The following is a 21323-nucleotide window of genomic DNA, read 5'->3' as shown; positions in this document are numbered from 1 at the left end:
AGCCAGTTCATTGCAAATCTACCTGAAACTAAATCTTGAAATATTTCTATAGCAATTGGTTTGAAAATTGTGGGAAAGTTATGAAGACATAATTTATGGTTCGGTTTCAATTTTTCTCTCAAAACATTAACTTCATTAATCTTTTTTTAAGGGGTGTTATGTATTTATGTACATATTTTACTTGTTCACTTATAAACACACTCTTGTTAAAGAGGCAGACCAATTGGAAGATGTCTTGGTCAAATGTCTACTATCCACCACTTAATGAGGAGTGTAAGTTTGCTAAGTGATACATTCAGATTAGCCTTTGGGATTAATCATTACAATCACTGATGGATCAAGTGTGTCTTGAAAATTGGACCTTTATCTGTAAAATATTGCAATCTAGAGAAGCTAGTCAGTGTCTTTCATTAGTGCATTACGTGAAGATCTTAACATAGTTAAGGCCATGAAGGCTGTAGTTCTTAGGCCAAGTGGAAAGGTGGTATGTGATGATTCATCAAAAATTCGATATTACACTGATAAAAGAGGAAAATCTGACTTTTGTCCTCTAGTTTCAAACAGTAATGTGGACAAAACTGTGGTGCAATGGTGAAGATTAGGCTTGTTTTATCATTCTTTCTGCTTTAAAAATGGTAACTTAGATGGGTTTATTTGCATTCATTATCGGTTTCTCAAGGAAGAAGCACAAATAAATAAATTGTCAAGATCTGTTAAAGCCAATTGTCGTAGTATGTCTCCAAGTCAGAGGGAGTAACTTTTTCTTTGAAGCGTCTATAATGGTCGAACCCCAGCATAGTCAAACAAAATGGCAGAAGAGCGTCAAATGGTTGCATATATATATATATATATATATATATATATATATATATATATATATATATATATATATATATATATATAGAGAGAGAGAGAGAGAGAGAGAGAGAGAGAGAGATTACCGTGATGATGTAGGGAATCGGGAAAGAGTCGGTGGGTGCACGTCAATGACAGGAAAAAAAGAAGAGAGAGAGAGACATAAAACGTGATGATGCCCGGAAAGGTTTCCGGTCGGTGGGTTCCCGTCAATGGTGAGAGAGAGAGAGAGAGACGTTGGGACTCTTTAATTATGGTGAGAAACAAATAAAAAAGATAAAATAGTAACTTCTAAACATGAGTTAAGGTTAACCCAAGAACAACCCAACATTAATTTATGATTGGAGTCATTTGATTAACCAAAGTAAAAACTTTGGTGAGCATTTGCAAACTCCAAAAAGTTTGGTGTGCAGATGAATTAGGCCGAAACGTTTGGGGGTATTTGAAAATTTTCCTTATTTCTGTTATTTTAAAAACATTTTAAGTGCCATTTTTTCCGAGATTTATCAACTAAACCTGTATCATCACAAGAAATTGCATTGCCTAGACCGATATTTGTGACTATAGTTGAGTAAAAAGCAGTTCATAAATCTTGGTGTTTTTGGGCCTTCATTATTCCGATGTCCAGCCCTAATATGGTGTGACCGGGATATTGAACCCTCCAACATGAAAGACGTAGAAGTAGCTCTATCCATCCTTGGATATTATAGATTTTTTGCTCTCTCTCTCTCTCATCCAACAAAGCCACACGATCTGCAAGATCAGCAGTGACGGCAAGGCCACGTAGGCGAAGTTGTCACCGAGCAAAGCCTGTGATAGCCATCAGGTTGGGGAAGTCGGCCAGGATGCTGTCAAGCAGCGCTGGCTCAGAGGCTGATGACAAACAAATTGCAGCAGTTCAAGCTCAAAAGTTTTGATCGCAGGGTGGTTGATGCTCGAGCGTTTGTTTGTTTTTTCTTTTCGACAGAGAAAGCTGGGGTTAGGCAGACCCTTACCAGTTATACAACCATTCCATTTGGGGTTCGAACTTGCAATGTCCCAACACAAGGTGACGTGCACTAACGGCTCCTGGTTGGTCGCATCCATGTTTTACAATAACCTTATACACCGTTGTTTTACTTGATCCACTGCTCTTGTTATCAAGCAGGACCGTACATAGCAGAAATAAGAAACCCATATCCATTTATCACTCACTCTGCAGCATGAGCTTCAAATTACCCTCAATTTCCACCAATATCAACCAAAAAATTTGCTAAAATCCGTTACAAAATTAACGAACACCTTATTGCACGTATTACGCACCAGATCACAAGAGCATCCTACTCCCAGAAGTAACTATTTAACTATAAAATCACAAAATGTTACATAGAAAGGTTAGTAAAACTCAAATCTTTTTGGTCCACAAGCACTCCACTCATCTGGTAGGGGCAACTTGTGAACATCACCAAGTTGATGAAAATCATGAATTCAAAGCCCATGAGGGAAGTCCCTTGCCACAAGGTCGAAACTAGGTGTACTCCCTGGTAGTCAAAGGTGACCTCAAGGGTTTTACCAACCGAAAGCTAACCAACGTGCAGTCAGTAATGGGAGGCTTTTTTCTCACCGTAGCACAAAAAAAGGAAAAAATCCTTTTGTGACAGCTTGCAAAATTATGGATGGCAGGAGAATCTTGTTCCAACACAAGACAACATATATATATATATATATATATATAAAAGAGAGAGTATCTTTACAAATTCTTCAAAAATTAATGGTCATGCAGCTTGTACTCGCACAGGTAATGTGCATTATTTTGTATATCTGCCCGGTTACCATCAGTACGACACGAACATACTGCAATAACCTTTTCGGTTAAATGCCAATTTAGAAGAGAGCAGATCAGGTCCACGGGACCTTGGACAGAAAACTGTCCTAAAGCAAGGTTGCCAGACTAAGAAGTGGAAGCGGGAAAAGATACGGGAAGTGAAAGCGAGAAGCGAGACAATTACAAATTTATAAGAAATGTGAAGCATCCATTTGAAAGTGAAACATGAATAAAAAAGGAAGCATGAGAACAGAATAGGAATTAAACAAGAAACAAATAAAAACTAAAATAAAATTGATTACTTATATTTCATGATTTTTCAATAAAAGAATTAAATTTTTGTTAAAATCTAACCATGATGGTTACCAATTTAGAGAAAGCACACGAGAAGTGAGTGGAAGTCTAAGAGCAAGCACATGGAAAACATGAAAAGAAACATGAGAAAAACATATAAGCATGGACAATGCGTGGGGAATTGAGATTCCCATGAAGCTTCGGAAGCGAGGAGTATCGCGCTTCTGAAACGAGTTTTTGAGAAGCGCTTCCTACTCACCTAAGAAGCTTCCGGTAACTCTGGTCCAAAGTACCTTGGATGTCGTCCATCATAAAAAAGAACAGCACCCAGAAACCATCTCAAGCTTCTTGTGTTGAACAAATTTCAGCTGTCCATTTTTCAAGCATAGATGCGGTCCATCTAGGAAGTGAACGGCATCCAAAATTTCTGTGGAACCCATCTAGATGGCGACCATCCTTTTTTACTGCTTTTAGGTTCTGTTCACCTTGATGATGGACGGCATCCAAGAGATCTTGGACAGTTTTCTGTCCAAGGTCTCTTGGACCTGATCCACTCTCAATTTAGAAGCCACTGACTTGACACCATGGATACCATGTCCCAGTTCACACACACACACACACACACACACACACACAGCTTGAATCAGGCAACTGATGGTTTAGGCTTCTAAAGCCAAGGAAATGGATTTCTTATGAAAAAGATCTCCAAAATTTTCAACCACAATGACAATTCTCACCACCAACAGTTCTGCAATCATATATATTATTTTAACAAAGCAATCAGCAAAAAGTCGAATAGTATACATCGCAACTTCAATATCTTAACGAAATCATAAAATTTTCAAACGGAAAATACTGGGAAAGCTAAAACTTTACAAGAGAAGAACGTGGGATGCTATCTGAAGATGAGAGATCCCTATGACATAGGAATCACAGTGGCAAGAATGGTGATTTCCATTTTAGATGCCCTCAAAACAATCAAATTTCACAGTGATCAAGATTCATGGAGAGGAGTACCTTACAATCTGAATTTAACCACAACACAAGATATATCATCTTTACTTTCTCTATTCACAGCTTCTGCTGTTAATTGCTTTGCTGCCACCATGGGATCCTTGATCTTTCTGGCAAAATCAACCACCTCCTGATTATCCATCACCTAATTCACATTGAAAAAGAAAGAATCGTTAAGACAAGTTTAGTCACAATATTGAAAAGATCATTCATGCAGATGGAGAAGGTAAACAACCTTCCACAGACCATCACTTGCAAGAATGAGAAACTCAATACTGCTGTTGATATCCACATGCTGTGTGTCAGGATCCGATCTTAAATGTGATTTGAGACTCTTATCTCCAAAAGCACGAGAAACAGCAAGTTGACCATTAACTCTGGGCACATCACCTGTCACCAGAAGGTGGAACACATTTAAAACAAAGTTGAATAAAAACTTTACTTGTAAGTTGACATCATAATTGCAACCAAAACATGATTGAGAATTGGATATGGCTGATAACAAACAACCAGAGGTCATGCTTGTGCTTTATCCATATTGGCTGAGATTCTTAATCGATCCATTTCAGTGAAAGTGCATTTCAAATCAATTCATATGCTAGAGTTCTGAAGCATTGCAACTTCAAACAGTAAATGCCATTGCAGAGGAATCAAGTCATGAACTACTAACACGCAAAAACAGATCCATATATTTCATCAGCCTGTCTCAAGATTTCAATCACAACCAACACTCCAACAAGAATTGTGCATTTTGTAACTTTAAGAATGAAAAGGACCATTAATTAGAGGCTTGATCAACCCAAATTAAGTTTGAGGGTGAAAAAGGAAAGTAAATGTCCTCATAATTTCACACTACCAAAAACTCCCTAGTAGCTCAAAGACACATTGAAATATACTTAGTGGAAGGTGTTCATTTCAATTATTAGAAAATTGTCTCCAATTACTAGGAGTTACTGATGAATATCAACAATTGCCAAGCAAGTAGTAAAGTGGTTAGTTTTACATTGAAAAAACACAGTCTAAGAAGCATTCCCTAGCAAACAGACCATGATGAACACAAAGCAATATGACTCGCACCCATGATTTCCAGCTAGAATGGATGGTCATGGTGCCTATATCTAATGTTAAACTAGCTGGAAATCATCAGTGCAAGTTTAATGTTTTCCTCAAAGCTAGGTGACTGGCGTTCATTAACATGTCAAGACAATACCTAGCTCCTAAGGGTGTTTCAATCAGTAGAAGAGGATCACATTTAAAGTTAATCAAATTATTTCAAGACACTCAATCAATTGATTTATACATTGAATTCTTAAATGAATAACTAATAGGTTATAATTTTGCAACTCGAGACATGGAGGACAAGGTATGGTACTAAAGGAAAGTCATGTGCAAGGAGAAGAAACATAATGATGAGATAAAAGATGGCATTTTTTGATCAGATTTTCAATTAACAGAGTTCATTTGTCCGAGAAGCATTAAACTTCTTCAACCTTGATAATGACAGACATGCATCCAATTGAACAGAACTTTTATATATTCTAAAAGAAAAGATTCACCACAAGGAAATTGGACAACTTTTATGATCATAAATAAAAACAGAACAGATGCACTCATCACTGTCAGTAATTTGATATGAGCAGTCCTAGTTATTGACTTCAGCAATTGTAAAGCGAATAAAATAAGACAGTCAAGGTTATCATGAATGTTTATAAACCAACAATATCTTGCTAGAATCCAAAATAGAATCAAAGAGATGTTTAAGAAATGGAAACAACATGCACAAGTGCAGAACAAAGAGAAAGGCCATCCGACCAGACTGCAGCTGATCCATCTAAGCAATTTCATTCACTGGAAACAATTCCAAAAGGCTGGTGCTGTAGATGGTCTATGGGTGTGAACACATGAGGGCTTTTTCCTTGGTTTTAGCTGACATATAAGGAGTGAATAAAGCAATTTTAAATGACCAAAGAATATCATATGTAAAATAGATTGGTGAGCATAGAGACACAAACAATCTATTTTGAAACATGAAAAGACTTTTCTGGAAAATGATACCAACAATTTTCTGCATCCAAAATTGCAGCATGATACTCCTTGAATGAACACATGAGCTTAGGGTGGAAAGGAAACAACACACACACCACACACACACAGATTAGCGTGGAAAGGAAAGATACAGTTTACAATTTCACACAAATTAGTTATTGTAAATTATTAAATCCTTGAGCAATAAACAAATATATCTGAAATCATGCTATATCTTAAGATCTTGTTAGTAAAGGAACATAAAGAATATAATTTAATTTTTTTTACATATCTGTGGTTTTGGTCATTTTCTATTTTTGATCTCAATAAGAAATTTAAATGCCAAACATTTTTTGTCAACCTGTTCATTTTATAGAGCCCAAACATATGAATGGTCTGATAGACTAGCATGCACAAAAGAAGCAACAAGCTTCACAGTAACTTGGGTAGATATTTCTCGATTTCTAAATATATCGAAGCCTTGGGTAGGCCAAATCGGCATATTTCCAAACCACGTCCCTGTTGCCATGCCCGTAGATATTGGTATTTTAAGAGTACACCCTATACCCCTACGGAATGGTTGATCCATGTGAAACATAGGGTCTTCCTCCCTCGGAACCTTGTCAGTAGCACATCTGAGGGTCCTGTTGTTCTATATATGCTTGGGAATAGATGAAAATCAAGGAATTGACCACAAGCGCAAGAAACTACACAAACCAACCTAATGTTATTTCAGTTTTCAAAACATGTAATACTTGGCGTGCACTGGGTCCACAAAAAAACCAGTCACTCTCTTTCCTCCCAACGGTCAACTAGCATATATGCCAATCTATGCTACTATAACATTACTAAATTGCTAAGCCCTTCCTCTAGCCATGCTCTATGTCAAGTTTGGAGCATGGGGTATTCAGCCATTGCTCCCCTCAAAACAAACCATACACAACATCCACCACCATAAGCTTAGATGAACCATTCAGATGTATGGTTTTCTCTCAACCGAGCTCAAAGTGCACATGCAGGATATGAGGATTAAGATTCTCATGCCACTAGTACACAAGTGCTACTCTTTATTCATGCAAATGCTTATATATTGTAAGGCAACTTAACTTTTGTATGACTTACTGGCCACAGGTAACTTGCTACAGCCCAAGCACTGCCAATACATTGAGCTTGGTTGATTGTTTTAACATGTGCAAATATGTTTGCAACCTAGAAATATGTTCAAAAACAACTGCCGGAAAATACAATAAACTGCACACAAATAACAAAGAATACACGTAACTGGAACACAAAGTCACACTATCATAACCAAGGGGTAGTTTTTTGGTTTTTGAATCCCATAGGGGTTATTCTCCTAGCTTCCTTTTCCAAAAAAAATTAAAAAGAAAAAAATGGATAAGGGACCAGAAAATCACAACATGCGCTCTTCATTTGGCTCTGAAACAACCCAGAAAAGTTCTAAATAAAACATGTGGCTGAAAATTAGAATTTGAGTTACACCTGCATCAAATGAAGGCTGCAAAAATGAACTTCAGATGTAAAGTGTATCTACACAACATTGTCATCTAGTGTTGCAAATCCAATCTATACCCATAGAGAAAAACATTGCATTAAACATACTTCAAGAACACCAGATGAAGTTTCATGGTGATGCATTGATGTTGTGACTCCTAGTCACACGGTGATTCTTACAGAAGGAACACAATTATATATCAGCAACTACTTTGAAGGAAACATATTTTGTCATCAATGATCGAACTAAATCATGGATTGAGATTTTCTGGTATGGGACTCTGGCAGCCAGACACTTTAGGAACAAAATCCATATAACCTGTCTAGCTGGTTATGATTAGAGATTGGTGAATATGACAAGAGTTACTTTTCTACTTTCCAAAAGTTATTCATTACTCACCTGGCAGATTCGAGACAAATCCACCCTTTGTCTCGATGCTCCCGCGATCCATATTAGGCTCATGGTCAGTTGTCAGCTGCACCGCAGTTCCACTTCTAGAAAGAACCGCTCTCGAATCACCAACATTGGCAATCCAAAGCTTCTGCCCGTCTACAGTAATGGCAGTAACAGCCGTCGATCCGCCTCTTCCCAAATCAGGAGTATGAGTCAGAATCGCCTGGTCTGTCTTCTCATAGGCTCTCAAGATGGATTCATCAGGATGAGACCAGAATTCTTCCTGCAAACCAAACACCATGCAACAAACAGGTCACCCAATATAACAAGGCATCTATAGCACCCCCACCACACACTGAATTCATGAGCCCACCTCCTTCAATATATTGTTAAACAGATGTTTCTGCAGATACGCAGGAACACTGTTGCCCAAATGCCCATCGTAGATAGCAAATAATCCAAGCTCGTGACCGTCGACTCGAACGAACTTCGCAACATGATAATCTTCCATAGGATGACTAGCTTTGCCTTTCACCAAGCTGAACCCATAGGTAATTTTGATAGGACCCTGCTGATTTTTCCCTTTACCTGAATTGCCCGAAGACCGAACTCCTACCAACTGAAACACGGCAAAACCAACTTCAAATCAACTGAAACGCTCACTTCAATCGCTACCAACACTCAAATCAACTCTCTCAACAAAGAAACACTACAAGAAATCATATTTCCAGCAACTGATGGAGAAAAGGTACACTAAAACCCAAATCCACCCCAACCCTTTAGCCGAATTATCCAAATAACGAACTCCAACCAACTGAGACACAAGTAAAACCAACCTCAAAGCCGCAGTAAAAACCCTTAAATTCCAACACTAAAAGAAGTCATATTCCCACAACTAATGCAGAAAACGTACACTAAAACTCGAATTCACCCTAAATCACAACTTTCCCACTCAGAAAACCCCATCGAAAAACACTCAATTCTCCATAACTTAACGCTCAAAACCCATCGGAAAAGACCGCCAAAATTCCTCAACTTAATGAAGAAAACTCCTACCAACACTCAAATCCACTCCAAAACCCAAAAAACTCCCAATAAACACCAAAAACTCATCAAAAGCAACAAAATTCAAAGAAAAAAAAACACCCTAACTACTTTAATTCACATACCCACGAATCAAACAACACAAAATCAGAAAGAGAACGACGTCAACGGATGTAAGAACGGAGTGCATGAGCGTACCTGCGAGTAATTAGCATTGAAGCAACATAGCCGATCGATAAACATCTGATACAGCGTGTTTTCCCCGATAAAAATTCGATCAACTCCTCCTCCTCCTCCTCGTTCACTTCCACCACTCAACCGATCCGCTCCATCAACCCCACAATTGGTGAATCAGAAAACCCTTAATTCTGTACCAAAAGCAGACCCTAAACCCTCGGAAATCCCAGATTACGGCCACCGAGATCCCCTCCTTTCCGCTTTTCTCCTCTATTTCCTGAATTCGTAGAGAGAGAGAGAGAGAGAGAGAGAGAGGTCTCTCCTCCTCTTCTTCTTCTTCTTCCGCTTTTTTTCTTTTTCTGAAAAAAAAACAAAAGGCAGAAATTTACATATAGCGCCTAACTTATAGAGAATTACGTTTAACCCCCTATGGAACGAAGAACCCCATATAGGGCCCTGAAGCTTCCACAAATTACTCGAATAAATGGTTATTTGCTCATATCTGTCAACTATATGTTATTAGTTAATTATCTTTCCTTAAATAGCTTATAAGTTACAGTTTTACCCTCACTAGGGCTCGTAAATGAGCCGAGCTTTGAAGTGTTCAAGCTTGGCACATTATTGTGGTGGGCCAAGCCCAGTTTGAGCTCATAACGAGTCAGTTGTTAAATGAGTTGAGTTTGAGCTGGCTTGTTTCTAGAAAAGAATAGGTTGCTTTCGAGCTGAAAGCAATAGGATTTGCCAAAAAAACGCGGTGTTTTGACTGCTAGAAGCAATAAAAGTTTACACAACCTACTTACATTTTTGCAAACCAAATAGCTCAATCATGTTTTTACATATATTCTATGATGTAAAATATATGTAAAATATATTTTTTACTACTTAACAAGCTCATAAGAGTCAAGCCTTGCTGACTACTTATTGTTCATGTTCAGCATGAGTGAGCCTGTTTTATGAGTTTGAACAAGCTCTTTACCAGCCTGAACATGAGTCATCTTTGCGAGACTATTCACCACAACACATCACAGCATCAGTTTCTTATTGTAATAAATGAAAAAAAAAATCTAATAACTGGTAAATCATAATTTCACAGCCATTTTTATCCTTTTTTCCTTTGAAAACCAGTCGAACATGAACTGGAGCACCTATTTGAGAAACTTTCAGATACTTATTAAGGCTTCTACTTGAGGTCTTAAAAAAAGACAAGCAGTAAACCAAAAAATAGTAAAGATTTTGGTGGTTGAATGTAATTTTTCAAGGCAAAAAGCAGTGAACATAAAGTCGTTTGATCAACGCGTAGAATTGATAATAATGAGGTGACAATTCTTGAATTTCAAAGTCAAGCTCAAAGTATCTTGTTGCCAGTTGTGCAGAACTTTAAGAGAAGTACTTTGAAGCAGAGTTGAACATTTTAATAGGGAGCGAGCGCTTCTGGGAGCTTTTTTTTAAAACTCAACGACGTGTCAGGAACACGTTTCCTGTCTGAGATGCCGTCTGAGCGGTGCTGACAGTATACTTTTGTCCGCTGTTGACTTTCTAAACTTTTGAATTCCCAATCCTGTCCTTTTTTATTCACCTATTTCTCTATAATGCCCTTATTCTTTTTCGTTATGACCGAACTTTCCCTCAACGCCTTTTCTAGAGATATTAGTTAGACGGGCGGTTTAATTTCCTTGTGACCAGTAAATGAGGAGTAATTTACAAAAGCGGCCAACTGATTAGCTATTTACAAAGAAGCTCCAAATGTTTGAGTTATTACTACAACAGTCTGAAGTTATGCAGTGTAAAAATTGACGTTTTTGTCTATTATTACAAGCAACTTTTCTCATGTCTTATAATCTTATTAAGGGTGTCCATCGGTCCGGGCCCGGTTGACCCGAATAGGGCCCAACAGACTCAACTAGAACCCAAACCCAACATAAGCTCTGCCGGATTATTATCGGGTTTGAGCCGGGCTCAAGTTGGGATCTGGCTACCCAGTTCCCTTCAGGCATGGACGTGTGAGGCCCATTCAACTTTTATTTGGAGTGAGCCAGGTTAAAGGCCCAATTTGTGTCCGGGTCGGGTCTGCAATTTGCAGCCTGGGCCCGACTCTTATTTTTTGATCAACAAGTCAATAATCAGGCCATTGCAACCCTTCTTTTTATAACTAAACTGAGGTCAACCAAATGATTTTAATGACAAACATGCTTTTGAAACAGATTATATTAGCCAAAAACCCCTTCCAAATAGAGGGCTTAAATAAGAAAAGCTAGAAATCACTTCAGTAAGAAAGATATATACATAATGAAATTACAATAATTTTACCTGTGGTGAATTTAGATAAAAAAAAACTATAAAAAAAAAGAAACATATTGGATTATGTTTTCCAATGAAAATACATGATTTTATGACCCAGAAAAGCATTGCACATTGTAGGCCGTTGATTTTTTAAACATTATAAAAACCTACCTATGTGTCATGATCAGACGCAAGGTTGTTAAATGCGATGAGGCGAAGCGAGGCGTTGAGCCTGCGCTTCGCCTCTGAGGCGTACGCCTCTCACAACTGGAATGGAAGTGAAGCGGTGGGAGGGGAGGCAGTAAGAGAAGGACCACCGCCCAGCTGGTACGGAAGCGAGGGATATGCCGGTCGTCCGGTGGTCGGAGAAGACTGAGCAGCAGCTGCAGCACAGCAACTCCGGTGGTCGGTGGTCACAACTGGTCGGAGGTTGATGAGGGGCGCATCACAGCAACGCCTCAGTACCTTGAGCGTGCGACCTCGCCTCTGAGGCGTACGCCTCTCACAACACTGATCAGACGAACTAAATGCTGATTTTCACTAAGAAAAACATGTAGATCACATCTGTAAGGTTAGTTTCATAAAAAAAAATTAAAAATTAAAAAAAGGTATTTGTACCTTGTCAGCTACCAAATGTTATTCCTATATTACATTGATACAAATTTGCATTGCCATCATCCATGTTTACCTAGTATTATGAATATAGAAAAGCAAGAAACTAAATATAGTACCAACGGGGCTCCTCATGGTTGGTAAGAGCTGTATGTGCACGTCTCCTTGTAGTGAGACATTGCAGGTTCAAAACTCAGTGGTACAGCTGAATAACTGGTTGGGGTCTGCCCAACGCCAACTTGCCTTTCAAATAAAAAAAGAAGCTAAATATAGCTGCCAAAATGTAAAGCAGTTTTTTATAAATAATTGATGAGTTATGTGGGGTTCTGCAAATTGTTCTAAAAACAAGCCAACCATTTATTTTTATTTTTATTTTTATTTTTATTTTAAATTTTATTTTTATTTTTATTTTTAATGACGAAGGAAAACCCTCACCAAGAACCTAGTCACTTAGGGAGCGTTTGCATGTCACGGAAAATTTGGGTTTTTCGCAGAAACCGTGAGTTTCCGTGGAGCCCACATTGCCAAAACAAACATGGCATCGTGGATTTGCATCAATGCCTGTGTAATTTTACATGATGGACCACCTTTTCCGTGGAAACGGTTCCATGGGTGGCTCCGATTCTGTTTCCACAGCAGTGGCCTTGATGGGCCTGCCTCGCTGCCAGGTAAAACTCTGGCTTGAATCACCAAACAAGATCTTTTATCATCTTTAGGACTAGCCATAATTTTGGAAGTTTGGAGCATATACAATCATAAATATTGGCGAAATTTTTGAAATACAAAGCAGGATGCGAATTTATTTTGACATTCAACCGAATCGGACTCTGTTTAGTTGGATTGGGTAAACTAAAACCATATTGATTACATGTGAATATAGTTTTCACTTTTTAGAATCCGATGAATACATGTAAAAAGGCGGATTTGGTATGAGCTTTTCACTGTATGTTTCCGAATCTGAATTTGAATCAATTGATCAAATATCCAATTAGTCATCCGACCCAAATCCGAATTGTTTACATCCCCATCGATGGCATAGTGAGAAAATCAAATTATCACTTATGTTTTAATTCATTACAATAAGGTCACGTTTTAAAATATTTTATTTTTCATATTGTACATGTTGGTATATTTCTCAATGTTAAATAATTATAAATGCATCAATATTTTATATTTTTAAATTTAATTTATCACAAAATTTTCCCTTGCTGAAAAAAAATCCCAAGAACATGGTTTGTGCCAAATGTTCGAGATTTTTAATAGCTAATAAATTCATGTAGGTAAGTATTGGTTGAGGGGTCTCAATGATATGCTTATGAATGCAACTTGTAATTTTTGAAACAGAGGAATTGTTGGCAATTTGTGTTGCTGAATAGCTAATTTAGACATCACCCTTGGGTTTTGTCATCGGGTTGATTAAACTCTTATAATAAATTAGAACTTTTTAACTAAAAAAATCTTTAGAAAATAGAAGCATATATAAAACAATGTATAAAAATATAAAAGATATACATAAATAATAAAAAATATAGAACAAACTTTTTATTGCATTAATACCAGGTTAAAAGAGTAATATTCTCAAAAAAAGTTGACATTTTAAAAATATCTGCTTTTCTGCATAATGTTTCATCCTTTGAAAATATCACGATAAATATTTTCAAAATATCGATAATTGTGATATAGATACTTGTAACTATAGGGACTTTGGCCGTTAATGCAACACATCAGAGTTGGTGTATATAAGTGTAATCAATGGTATATGACCTCTAGGCGATGCCTTAATTTAGCTCAAGAATTAATCAAGCAACTTCGTTCTTAAGATGGAATTCAAGCGACTCCGAGAGGGGATGTAAGGATACATAACAACATTTGTATGGGTCCCACAGCAAATTTTTTTTTTATGATGAAGTTTCCCATCGTAATCTCCGGGTGGGGTCGCCGGCACGGAATAGCGACGGAATGAGGTCGTTGCTAATCCACTGCTTTGTTGTAGTGTGGTAGGAGTCTAACATGGGATGAAGTGGTCATCACCTTCTCCCCAAGCCCGCTACCGCTTGGGTGACCCGAGTGGGTGTGTGGGTACCACAACCATCGAATGCAAGCCCCATACAAAATGCAGCCATGTGATTGGCTCCGTCAATCGATCCCTGGACCCCAATACTTGCATTGGTACTCGATACACCCGAGTGGTATCACCTATCAAGCGTATCAGTATCAAATACTGGTACGAAACTCATCTCAGAAACCATAAGCCTCAGTATCAAATGTTTAAGGAACTCGTCTCAATTACTTGAGAAACACACATCATCTTATATGTAAACACATTTTTATTACATTATAAATGAGTAAGCCGGCCTGCACCATTTCCTGCAGGTGGCTCTTCTTGTTGCAAACTTCACCCTCTGTAACATCCTGTTGCTATTGGCTTTCCCACCAGCATACATATTGTTAAGCATCAGAGGGTCGTTGTCATCCTTGGCCACTGCCTCTATCAAGCTGTTTCAACTTAGGCAGATCTGTCTCCAGAGCTGTCTGTGTTCGCGAGGCCATCTTCTTGGCCTGTTGAAATCAGGCTCCCTGCATCTTGTCTTCTCTGCTGCAGCACGTTCTAGTTGCTTGCCATTTCAAGATTCAATTCATAGATAAGTAATCTTCTGATCTCTCTCTGCTTGTTTCGTTTAAATGGATGCATCAGTTTCTATTTCTTCAAATTCTTCTGATGAAACTGCAAGCCCATCAGGAACTCCCTTGTGTCTCAAACTCTTGATGGAGACAATTACGCTACTTGGAGTCGAGCCATGATTATCGCTCTAAGTGCTAAGAACAAAATCCGATTCATAGATGAATCTGTCTCAAAACCTAAAATTGATTCACTAGATTATCACAATTGGGTGAGATGTAACAACCTGATTTTGTGATGGTGGTTGAATTCCATCTCTTGAGATCTAGCCAATAGTGTTATCTATACTACAACTGCTCATGAAGTATGGTCAGATTTATATGAACGGTTTTCACAGAGTTATTCTCATTGGATATATCAAATCAAATGTACCATGGTTCATCTTCCTCAGGACAGTTGCTACTTATTTTTCTAATTTTAAAGGTTTTTGGAATGAATTGTCATCATATAGTCCCTTGCTCACATACCCTTGTGGTGCAGCCAAGAAACTAAAAGAGAAATAAAAACGTGAAAGGGTCTTCTAGTTCCTTATAGGGCTCGATGACTCATATGATTTGGCTAGAGGCCAAATCCTTCTTAAGGACCCACTTTCGTTGATTGTAAAGGTATACTCTCTCATGATTCAAGATGAACTCAATATAGAAGCTCGAACCATACCTGTAATAACCTCTAACAAATCAACATTGTATTCGAGGTTGACTCATGATGATCAATTAAGTTCAATGGTAAATGTGGTTCAATTTAGCTCAAGTGATCGTAATAAAGTCCCTAGACGTGGACGCCCCATATGTTCTCACTATGGCATTGTTGGTCATATTAAAGAAAAATATTACAAGCTCCACGGTTACCCACCAGGATACCAGTTGCATAAAACCACAGTTCACCTCCTACTTCATCTATCGACGCAGCTTCATCCCATGAAAGCGAGGTAAAAGGAGGCACATATGAGACTTTTATGTTCACCTGGAGTGAGAACAACCAGCTCATGGCATTTATCAAAGGCAAATTTTAACAGCCAACTTCGTAGGTCTGTCTTTTCATTCTCCTTCTCATGCATCTTGGATCGTTGACTCAAGAGCCAGCGATCACATTGTTTCTTCTTCTAATTTTTTTGATAAATCTGAAAAATACAACATTCATGTCAAACTGCCAAATGGGTTATCCGTAGGTTAATCTCATCAAGGTCTGATTCAATTTTCAGATATCATCTCTTTAAAGAATGTTTTGTGTATTCTTTCATTTAATTTTAATATCATGTCTGTTAGCGAGTTAACTATGTCCATAAATCTAAATTTGATCCAAGAGCTAAGAGGTGCATTTTCATTGGTTACCCTTTCGGACAAAAAAACATATATTTATATGATTTGGAATCTCATAAGTGTTTTACTAGTCGTGATGTCACATTTTATAAAGTCATTTTTTTCTTTCATACGATATACGAGGATGACAATGGTGTGATGTTGCCAATCCTTTCACCCATGTATGAATCACCTACTGAGATAGAGCCCAACTCGCCACCTACTTATGCAAATACTGAAAATGACATTGTACCTTCTCCATCCGAACCACCAGTCGTAGAGAACAACCTTAGAAGGTTTGTTAGAGAAAAAAGATTGTATGTTATATTGAGAGATTCTACTATACAGCTACTCAATCCCAACATGTTTCACTTGTCTCTTTAAACAATAGATCAAGAGGTACACAATTTTCATTAGTCAATTGTGTCTCCTTCAATAAATTCTCTTCATCTCATTAAAAATTTCTGTTAGCTATTTCTTCTATAGAGAAACCCAATCGTTTTAACATGTTCAAGACAATTGTTGGCGTGGTGCCATAAGTATAGAAATAAAAGCTCTGAAAGAAAACAACACCTGGTATGTTACTCTCCTTCCTGATGATGTGAAACTTGTGGGATGTAAATGAATATACAAGATGAAATACCAATATGATGGGTTCATAGAACGATACAAGGCCAGATTGGTAGCAAAGGGTTACTCTCAGTAGGAGGGATTAGACTATCATGAAATTTTTGCCCCTGTGGCCGAATTAGTCTCTGTCAGATACCTCCTTATAGTAGCGGCCATAAAAAACTAGACCCTCCAAATAGACGTTCAGAGTGCCTTTTTGCATGAAGACCATGATGAAGTTGTTTACATGAAAATGCCTCTCAGGATTGCCAAACATGCGGAGAAACAAATCCTTATATGAACTCAAACAAGCTACCAAAAATTAGTTTTCAAATTTTTTGTCTACATTGGTCCAATATGGCTTTTCTCAATCCAAGGTTAACTACTCATTATTTACATATTCCAAAAATGATGCTTTTGTTGTCATTTTAGTATATATAGATGACCTGATAATAGCTGTCATTGATGAGTTGAAAAAAATATCTAAATAAGATTTTCTGTATGATGGATCTAGGTTCATTGAAATATTTTCTCGGTTCATAGACCTAAAGCTTGGAATATACCTTACCCAAACAAAATATGCCTTGGATATTTTAAATGAATATGCATGGATCAAAAATTGTCTTTGGTGTTTACATATGGGGAAGAGCAGAAAGACCCATATGCATATCGAAGGCTTGTTGAGTGTCTAATATATTTAACTATCACTCTCCTTGACATCATGTATGTTGTTTATATTTTGAGTAGATTCATGCAAACACCAAGGAAACCACATATAAAGTCATTTCTACGTGTGATACGTTGTTTGAAGAAGAGCCCTGATCAAGGTATCTTTCTTTCAATCACATTTGAGTTACATGTTAAAGCCTATTGTGATTCAGATTGGGCAAGTGGTTTGGAATCTCCAAAGTGTGTTACAAGATATTGCATTTCTTGGATAAGAGTTCAATATTGTAGAAGATCAAGAAACAAAACATTGTTTCTCGCTCGTCTGCAGCAGCAGAATACTGCGCCATGGCTAATGCTACTTGTGAAATAACGTGGATGGAGTTCCTCTTTACAGATCTTCCAGCTGAAGTATCCTATACTATGGATTTAATGTGTGACAATTAGACAACAATACATATCCCAGCAAATCCAGTGTTCCACAAAAGAACTAAACATATCAATATTGATTACCACTTAGTTTGAAAAAAGCTCTCCAGTGTGGTCATCAAAACTATCTATATTCAGTCAAAAGATCAAGTTGTTGACCTTTTAATTAATAAACGCCTTGGAGAAAGAGCAGTTTACAACCTTAGTAGGCAAACTGAGAGTCTTGGATCTCCACTCTTGAGTTTGAGAGGGAGTGTTGAGATTATGATAGGAGCAGGTTAAGCCTATCCAATATCGTCAAGGATAAGGGCTATCGATCCAATATCTTCAAGGATAAGGGTCATCCAAACCAACTGTGCGTGTGTTCATTTGCCAACCTACATTTTAGGAAGATTAGTTGCTATGTATAGCATTTTTTCTGTTTTCTTGATTTGTATTCGGAACTGCACATAAAAAATAATCGTAACCCATTCTGTGATCATAAGGAAAATTGATTCCTTTCATTTCACGTCTCTGTCAATTTCTCATGACCAAAATGCATACGTCTCAATTTTTTTTTAATTTATGAGGGAAACAATTTCTTTTTTTAGAGAGAATCCATGGTCTTTGCCCTTTTATTGAGTTTACAAGATTTATTTATATTTTTATCCATCAAACATTTATATAATATATGTATTTGTCAGCCTTTTCTAGGTAGCTCGATGATATTTTGTAGAAAGTCACAGTGACAAGCTTTATTTAGTTAAATTGACCTGTGTAGAAGTGGTTTTTGTTTGGTAAGGAACATACAATGGTTCAAATTGTTATTGTTCTTTTTTGTGAAGTGTTGGTACATTTTGAGCCTTGAGTATGAGATTCTTTTCAAGAACTTGAAACTCAGAGGAACATCTGAAGTTGGTTACTCGCAAAGGGGTGTGATACAACTTTATATGCGATGCAGAAGTAGTAGCACCATTTACATTCCTTCTTATACATTATTTGATATATGTATTTCACATACAAGAACTTGGAGCGAGGATCTAACACAATAGCAAGTGCCAAAAATTCATTTATTCTATTTCAATACTTATCAAATTTTTTCATTATTGTACAAGCTGCATTCTTTAAAGTTTTATCATCTCAAGTGCTAGAACATTCACGTTCCATTGCATACTTCATGAAGAAAAAAAAAAGAGTTGTCACATGCTTTAACCCCTACTGCAAGTGTAATATAATAAAATACTTCTAAAAATTTACAAAGCTTCATGCATACAAAGATGAAAAATCCTTAAATTCAAAATAAATCTTTGTACTTCAACCACATGAACACTTGTATAACACGTTCGAACATAAAAATAAAAAAGTGGATTTTCATCTATTCTCAACATCATAATAAATTTTCTTGTTATGAGGATCTTTACATTCTCTGCATCTTCTTTAAATGAAATCCATCATTTTTTGACCCCTTATAATGCTTAACAATAGTACAAAACTCTTTAACTATGTGTTTTACTATTTTTGAAATCATTTTTTTACAATGAGATTAATAGTATGAGTATTGCAACGAATATGAAACTATTTTTTTCTTAAAAGAAATCAAACATTTACCTCATTTTGTCTCTCTCAAATCTTCTATAATATAATCATTTGCACTTCATTAACTTTGATTTAATGCTCAAATCTACGAAAGATTCTTTCTAACATAGTATCATGTTAGCAGCATTGTGCGAAGATGAAATTTGTAAAAGTCTTTTGGTGCAAAAAAGACGTTGACCATCCATCATGCCGTGCGATAGACGCTCAGCTTGAGTGACCTCTGTTTGAGCACCTAATGAGCAAGCAGTTACGCATCAGTATATATATATATATATATATATATATATATATATATAGAGAGAGAGAGAGAGAGAGAGAGAGAGAGAGAGAGAGAGAGAGATGGGTATGTGCTAAATCAAATATGCTAAATGGGTGTTTTTTTCAGTTCTGACCCCATAAATGTGTTGGGCATGGTTGATTTTTGAGGAATCCACACCAGAATCATGTGTTTTTTATGAAAAAAATGATATTTGGAGCCTCAAAAAATTACAAAGATTTTGGACCGTTGAATTTTCAAACGAATAAAAACCCACCCATGTGTCGTCGAACACTTCAAGATCTGATCCCTATAAAATCAATTTCATAGATCACTTCTGTATGGTTAGAATTTAAAAATAAAACCAAAAAACCCTGAAAGCACATGATCCAGGTGTGAATTCCTCGCAAATCGACGGTGCCCAACACATTTATAGTCTCTCTCTCTCTCTCTCTCTCTCTCTCTCTCTCTCTCTCTCTCTCTCTATATATATATATATATATATATATATATATATATATATAGATCGAGAGACCGGCTGTAAAATAAAGTTCTGCTGAGCTGTGGTTGCCATGACCGATAATGTCAAACCTAGAGCTACCACCCTTGCCCATAAGGCACAAAGGATTCACACCCCAAGTATTGAAACTTGTGACGTCCTTCAACTTGAACGTCCTAAATGTCATGCCCCCAACCCCATGATAAACCATAAGTGATACCTAATTACTAAAACTAAGGTGTCAACGGGTCAGATCTGGTTTAGACTCAGGTGAGTTCGAACCTGGATCTGACTTTGAGGTGCAGGTACCAAGTCTGGACCTGGGTCTGATCGGGTTTACCATAAGAAAAATCATGCCCGGGTTCTATAAGGATTACATGAACCACACCCGGTCTATACTTTATAAAATAATATTTTTATGTCTTTTATATTAAAAATTCATGAATCATAACCAGAACTCAGTTCAGCCCAATGTTGTCAGTATTGATATCGTCCCTGAATCATTGGGCCATACTTCTGTATCGGCTCAAAAATAATAAAAAATCTTTATGTGTCAATCATAACCCAACACGTGTTAAAATTATTTAAATAATTAAAATAATATTAAACAAAAATCTTTTGTATTTTTTTTTACATTTATTAAAAAATAGCCGATTCAAGCCTGCAGCATATCGAAATTCTGTCTATACAATGCCCATATGCACCGATACTGATAACATTGGGTCAGACCTGGCTCTGGTATGAAACTTCACAAATGGTACCCAACTTCATATACTAATCGGACCTTTCGGGTTCGACACAAATTCTAATTGGACCTTCTTATTTATCACCAAACCTTGGCCCTACCCGGTTTGGTATCTGGGTCAAACCCTACCCATTGACACCCTTAATTAAAACCATAGTATAACTCAAATACTAAAAGGATATATAAGTATTTTGCTTAATTGTATGGCTGACCCCATTTAGATTGGACAAAGCTTGATGACAACTGTGATAATGATATAAAGGGACTGCTTTTCTAAATGGGCCTAACATGTCCATCATTATGCCAGCATAGTTCGGTCATTTTTAAGACAACTTTTGGCCTGACAAAAACTACTCAATGGTAATTTATCTCATGTTGATTGCATCTTTGAAACTGACTGTTGCTAGGGATGGCAGTGGGGGCGGGGCGGGGGACAAGGTCTCCACCCCCGCCCCGCCTCAAGATTTTATCCCCCGCCCCGCCTCCCTGGCCGGGATGGATTTTATCCTCCACCCCCGCCTTCATCCCCGTTTCATGTCCTCCATCTCCGGTTCA

At 37.3% G+C, this 21323-nt stretch overlaps 1 protein-coding gene across 1 annotated transcript; it reads right to left on the bottom strand.

Moving 5' to 3' along the window:
* Window positions 1-3689: 3689 nt before the first annotated feature.
* Window positions 3690-9379, bottom strand: LOC149816323 (putative protein phosphatase 2C 10). Its single transcript, XM_089988056.1, has 5 exons — window positions 9141-9379; window positions 8272-8517; window positions 7905-8181; window positions 4203-4357; window positions 3690-4112 (listed from the first exon to the last, which is right to left on the bottom strand). Exons 1-5 carry the CDS (start codon window positions 9183-9185, stop codon window positions 3972-3974), a joined length of 864 nt encoding a protein of 287 aa, XP_089844182.1. The 5' UTR covers window positions 9186-9379; the 3' UTR covers window positions 3690-3971.
* Between the last annotated feature and the right edge of the window lie 11944 nt (window positions 9380-21323).

Source organism: Nuphar pumila, chromosome 14 (assembly GCF_984573655.1).
Source record: "Nuphar pumila chromosome 14, dmNupPumi1.hap1.1, whole genome shotgun sequence".
Classification (NCBI taxonomy): Eukaryota; Viridiplantae; Streptophyta; class Magnoliopsida; order Nymphaeales; family Nymphaeaceae; genus Nuphar; species Nuphar pumila.
The sequence above is the reverse complement of the archived record's forward strand: the minus strand, read 5'-3'. Positions and strand labels throughout refer to the sequence as shown.

What these genes read in the sequence shown, in the direction of transcription:
- LOC149816323 (XM_089988056.1), bottom strand. Translation starts at nt 9,185, where the DNA reads ATGTTTATCGATCGGCTATGTTGCTTCAATGCTAATTACTCGCAG. An exon ending in TTAACAATATATTGAAGGAG is followed by an intron (nt 8,182 to 8,271) that starts GTGGGCTCATGA and finishes TTTGGTTTGCAG; the next exon opens with GAAGAATTCTGGTCTCATCC. An exon ending in ATTTGTCTCGAATCTGCCAG is followed by an intron (nt 4,358 to 7,904) that starts GTGAGTAATGAA and finishes TTCTGGTGACAG; the next exon opens with GTGATGTGCCCAGAGTTAAT.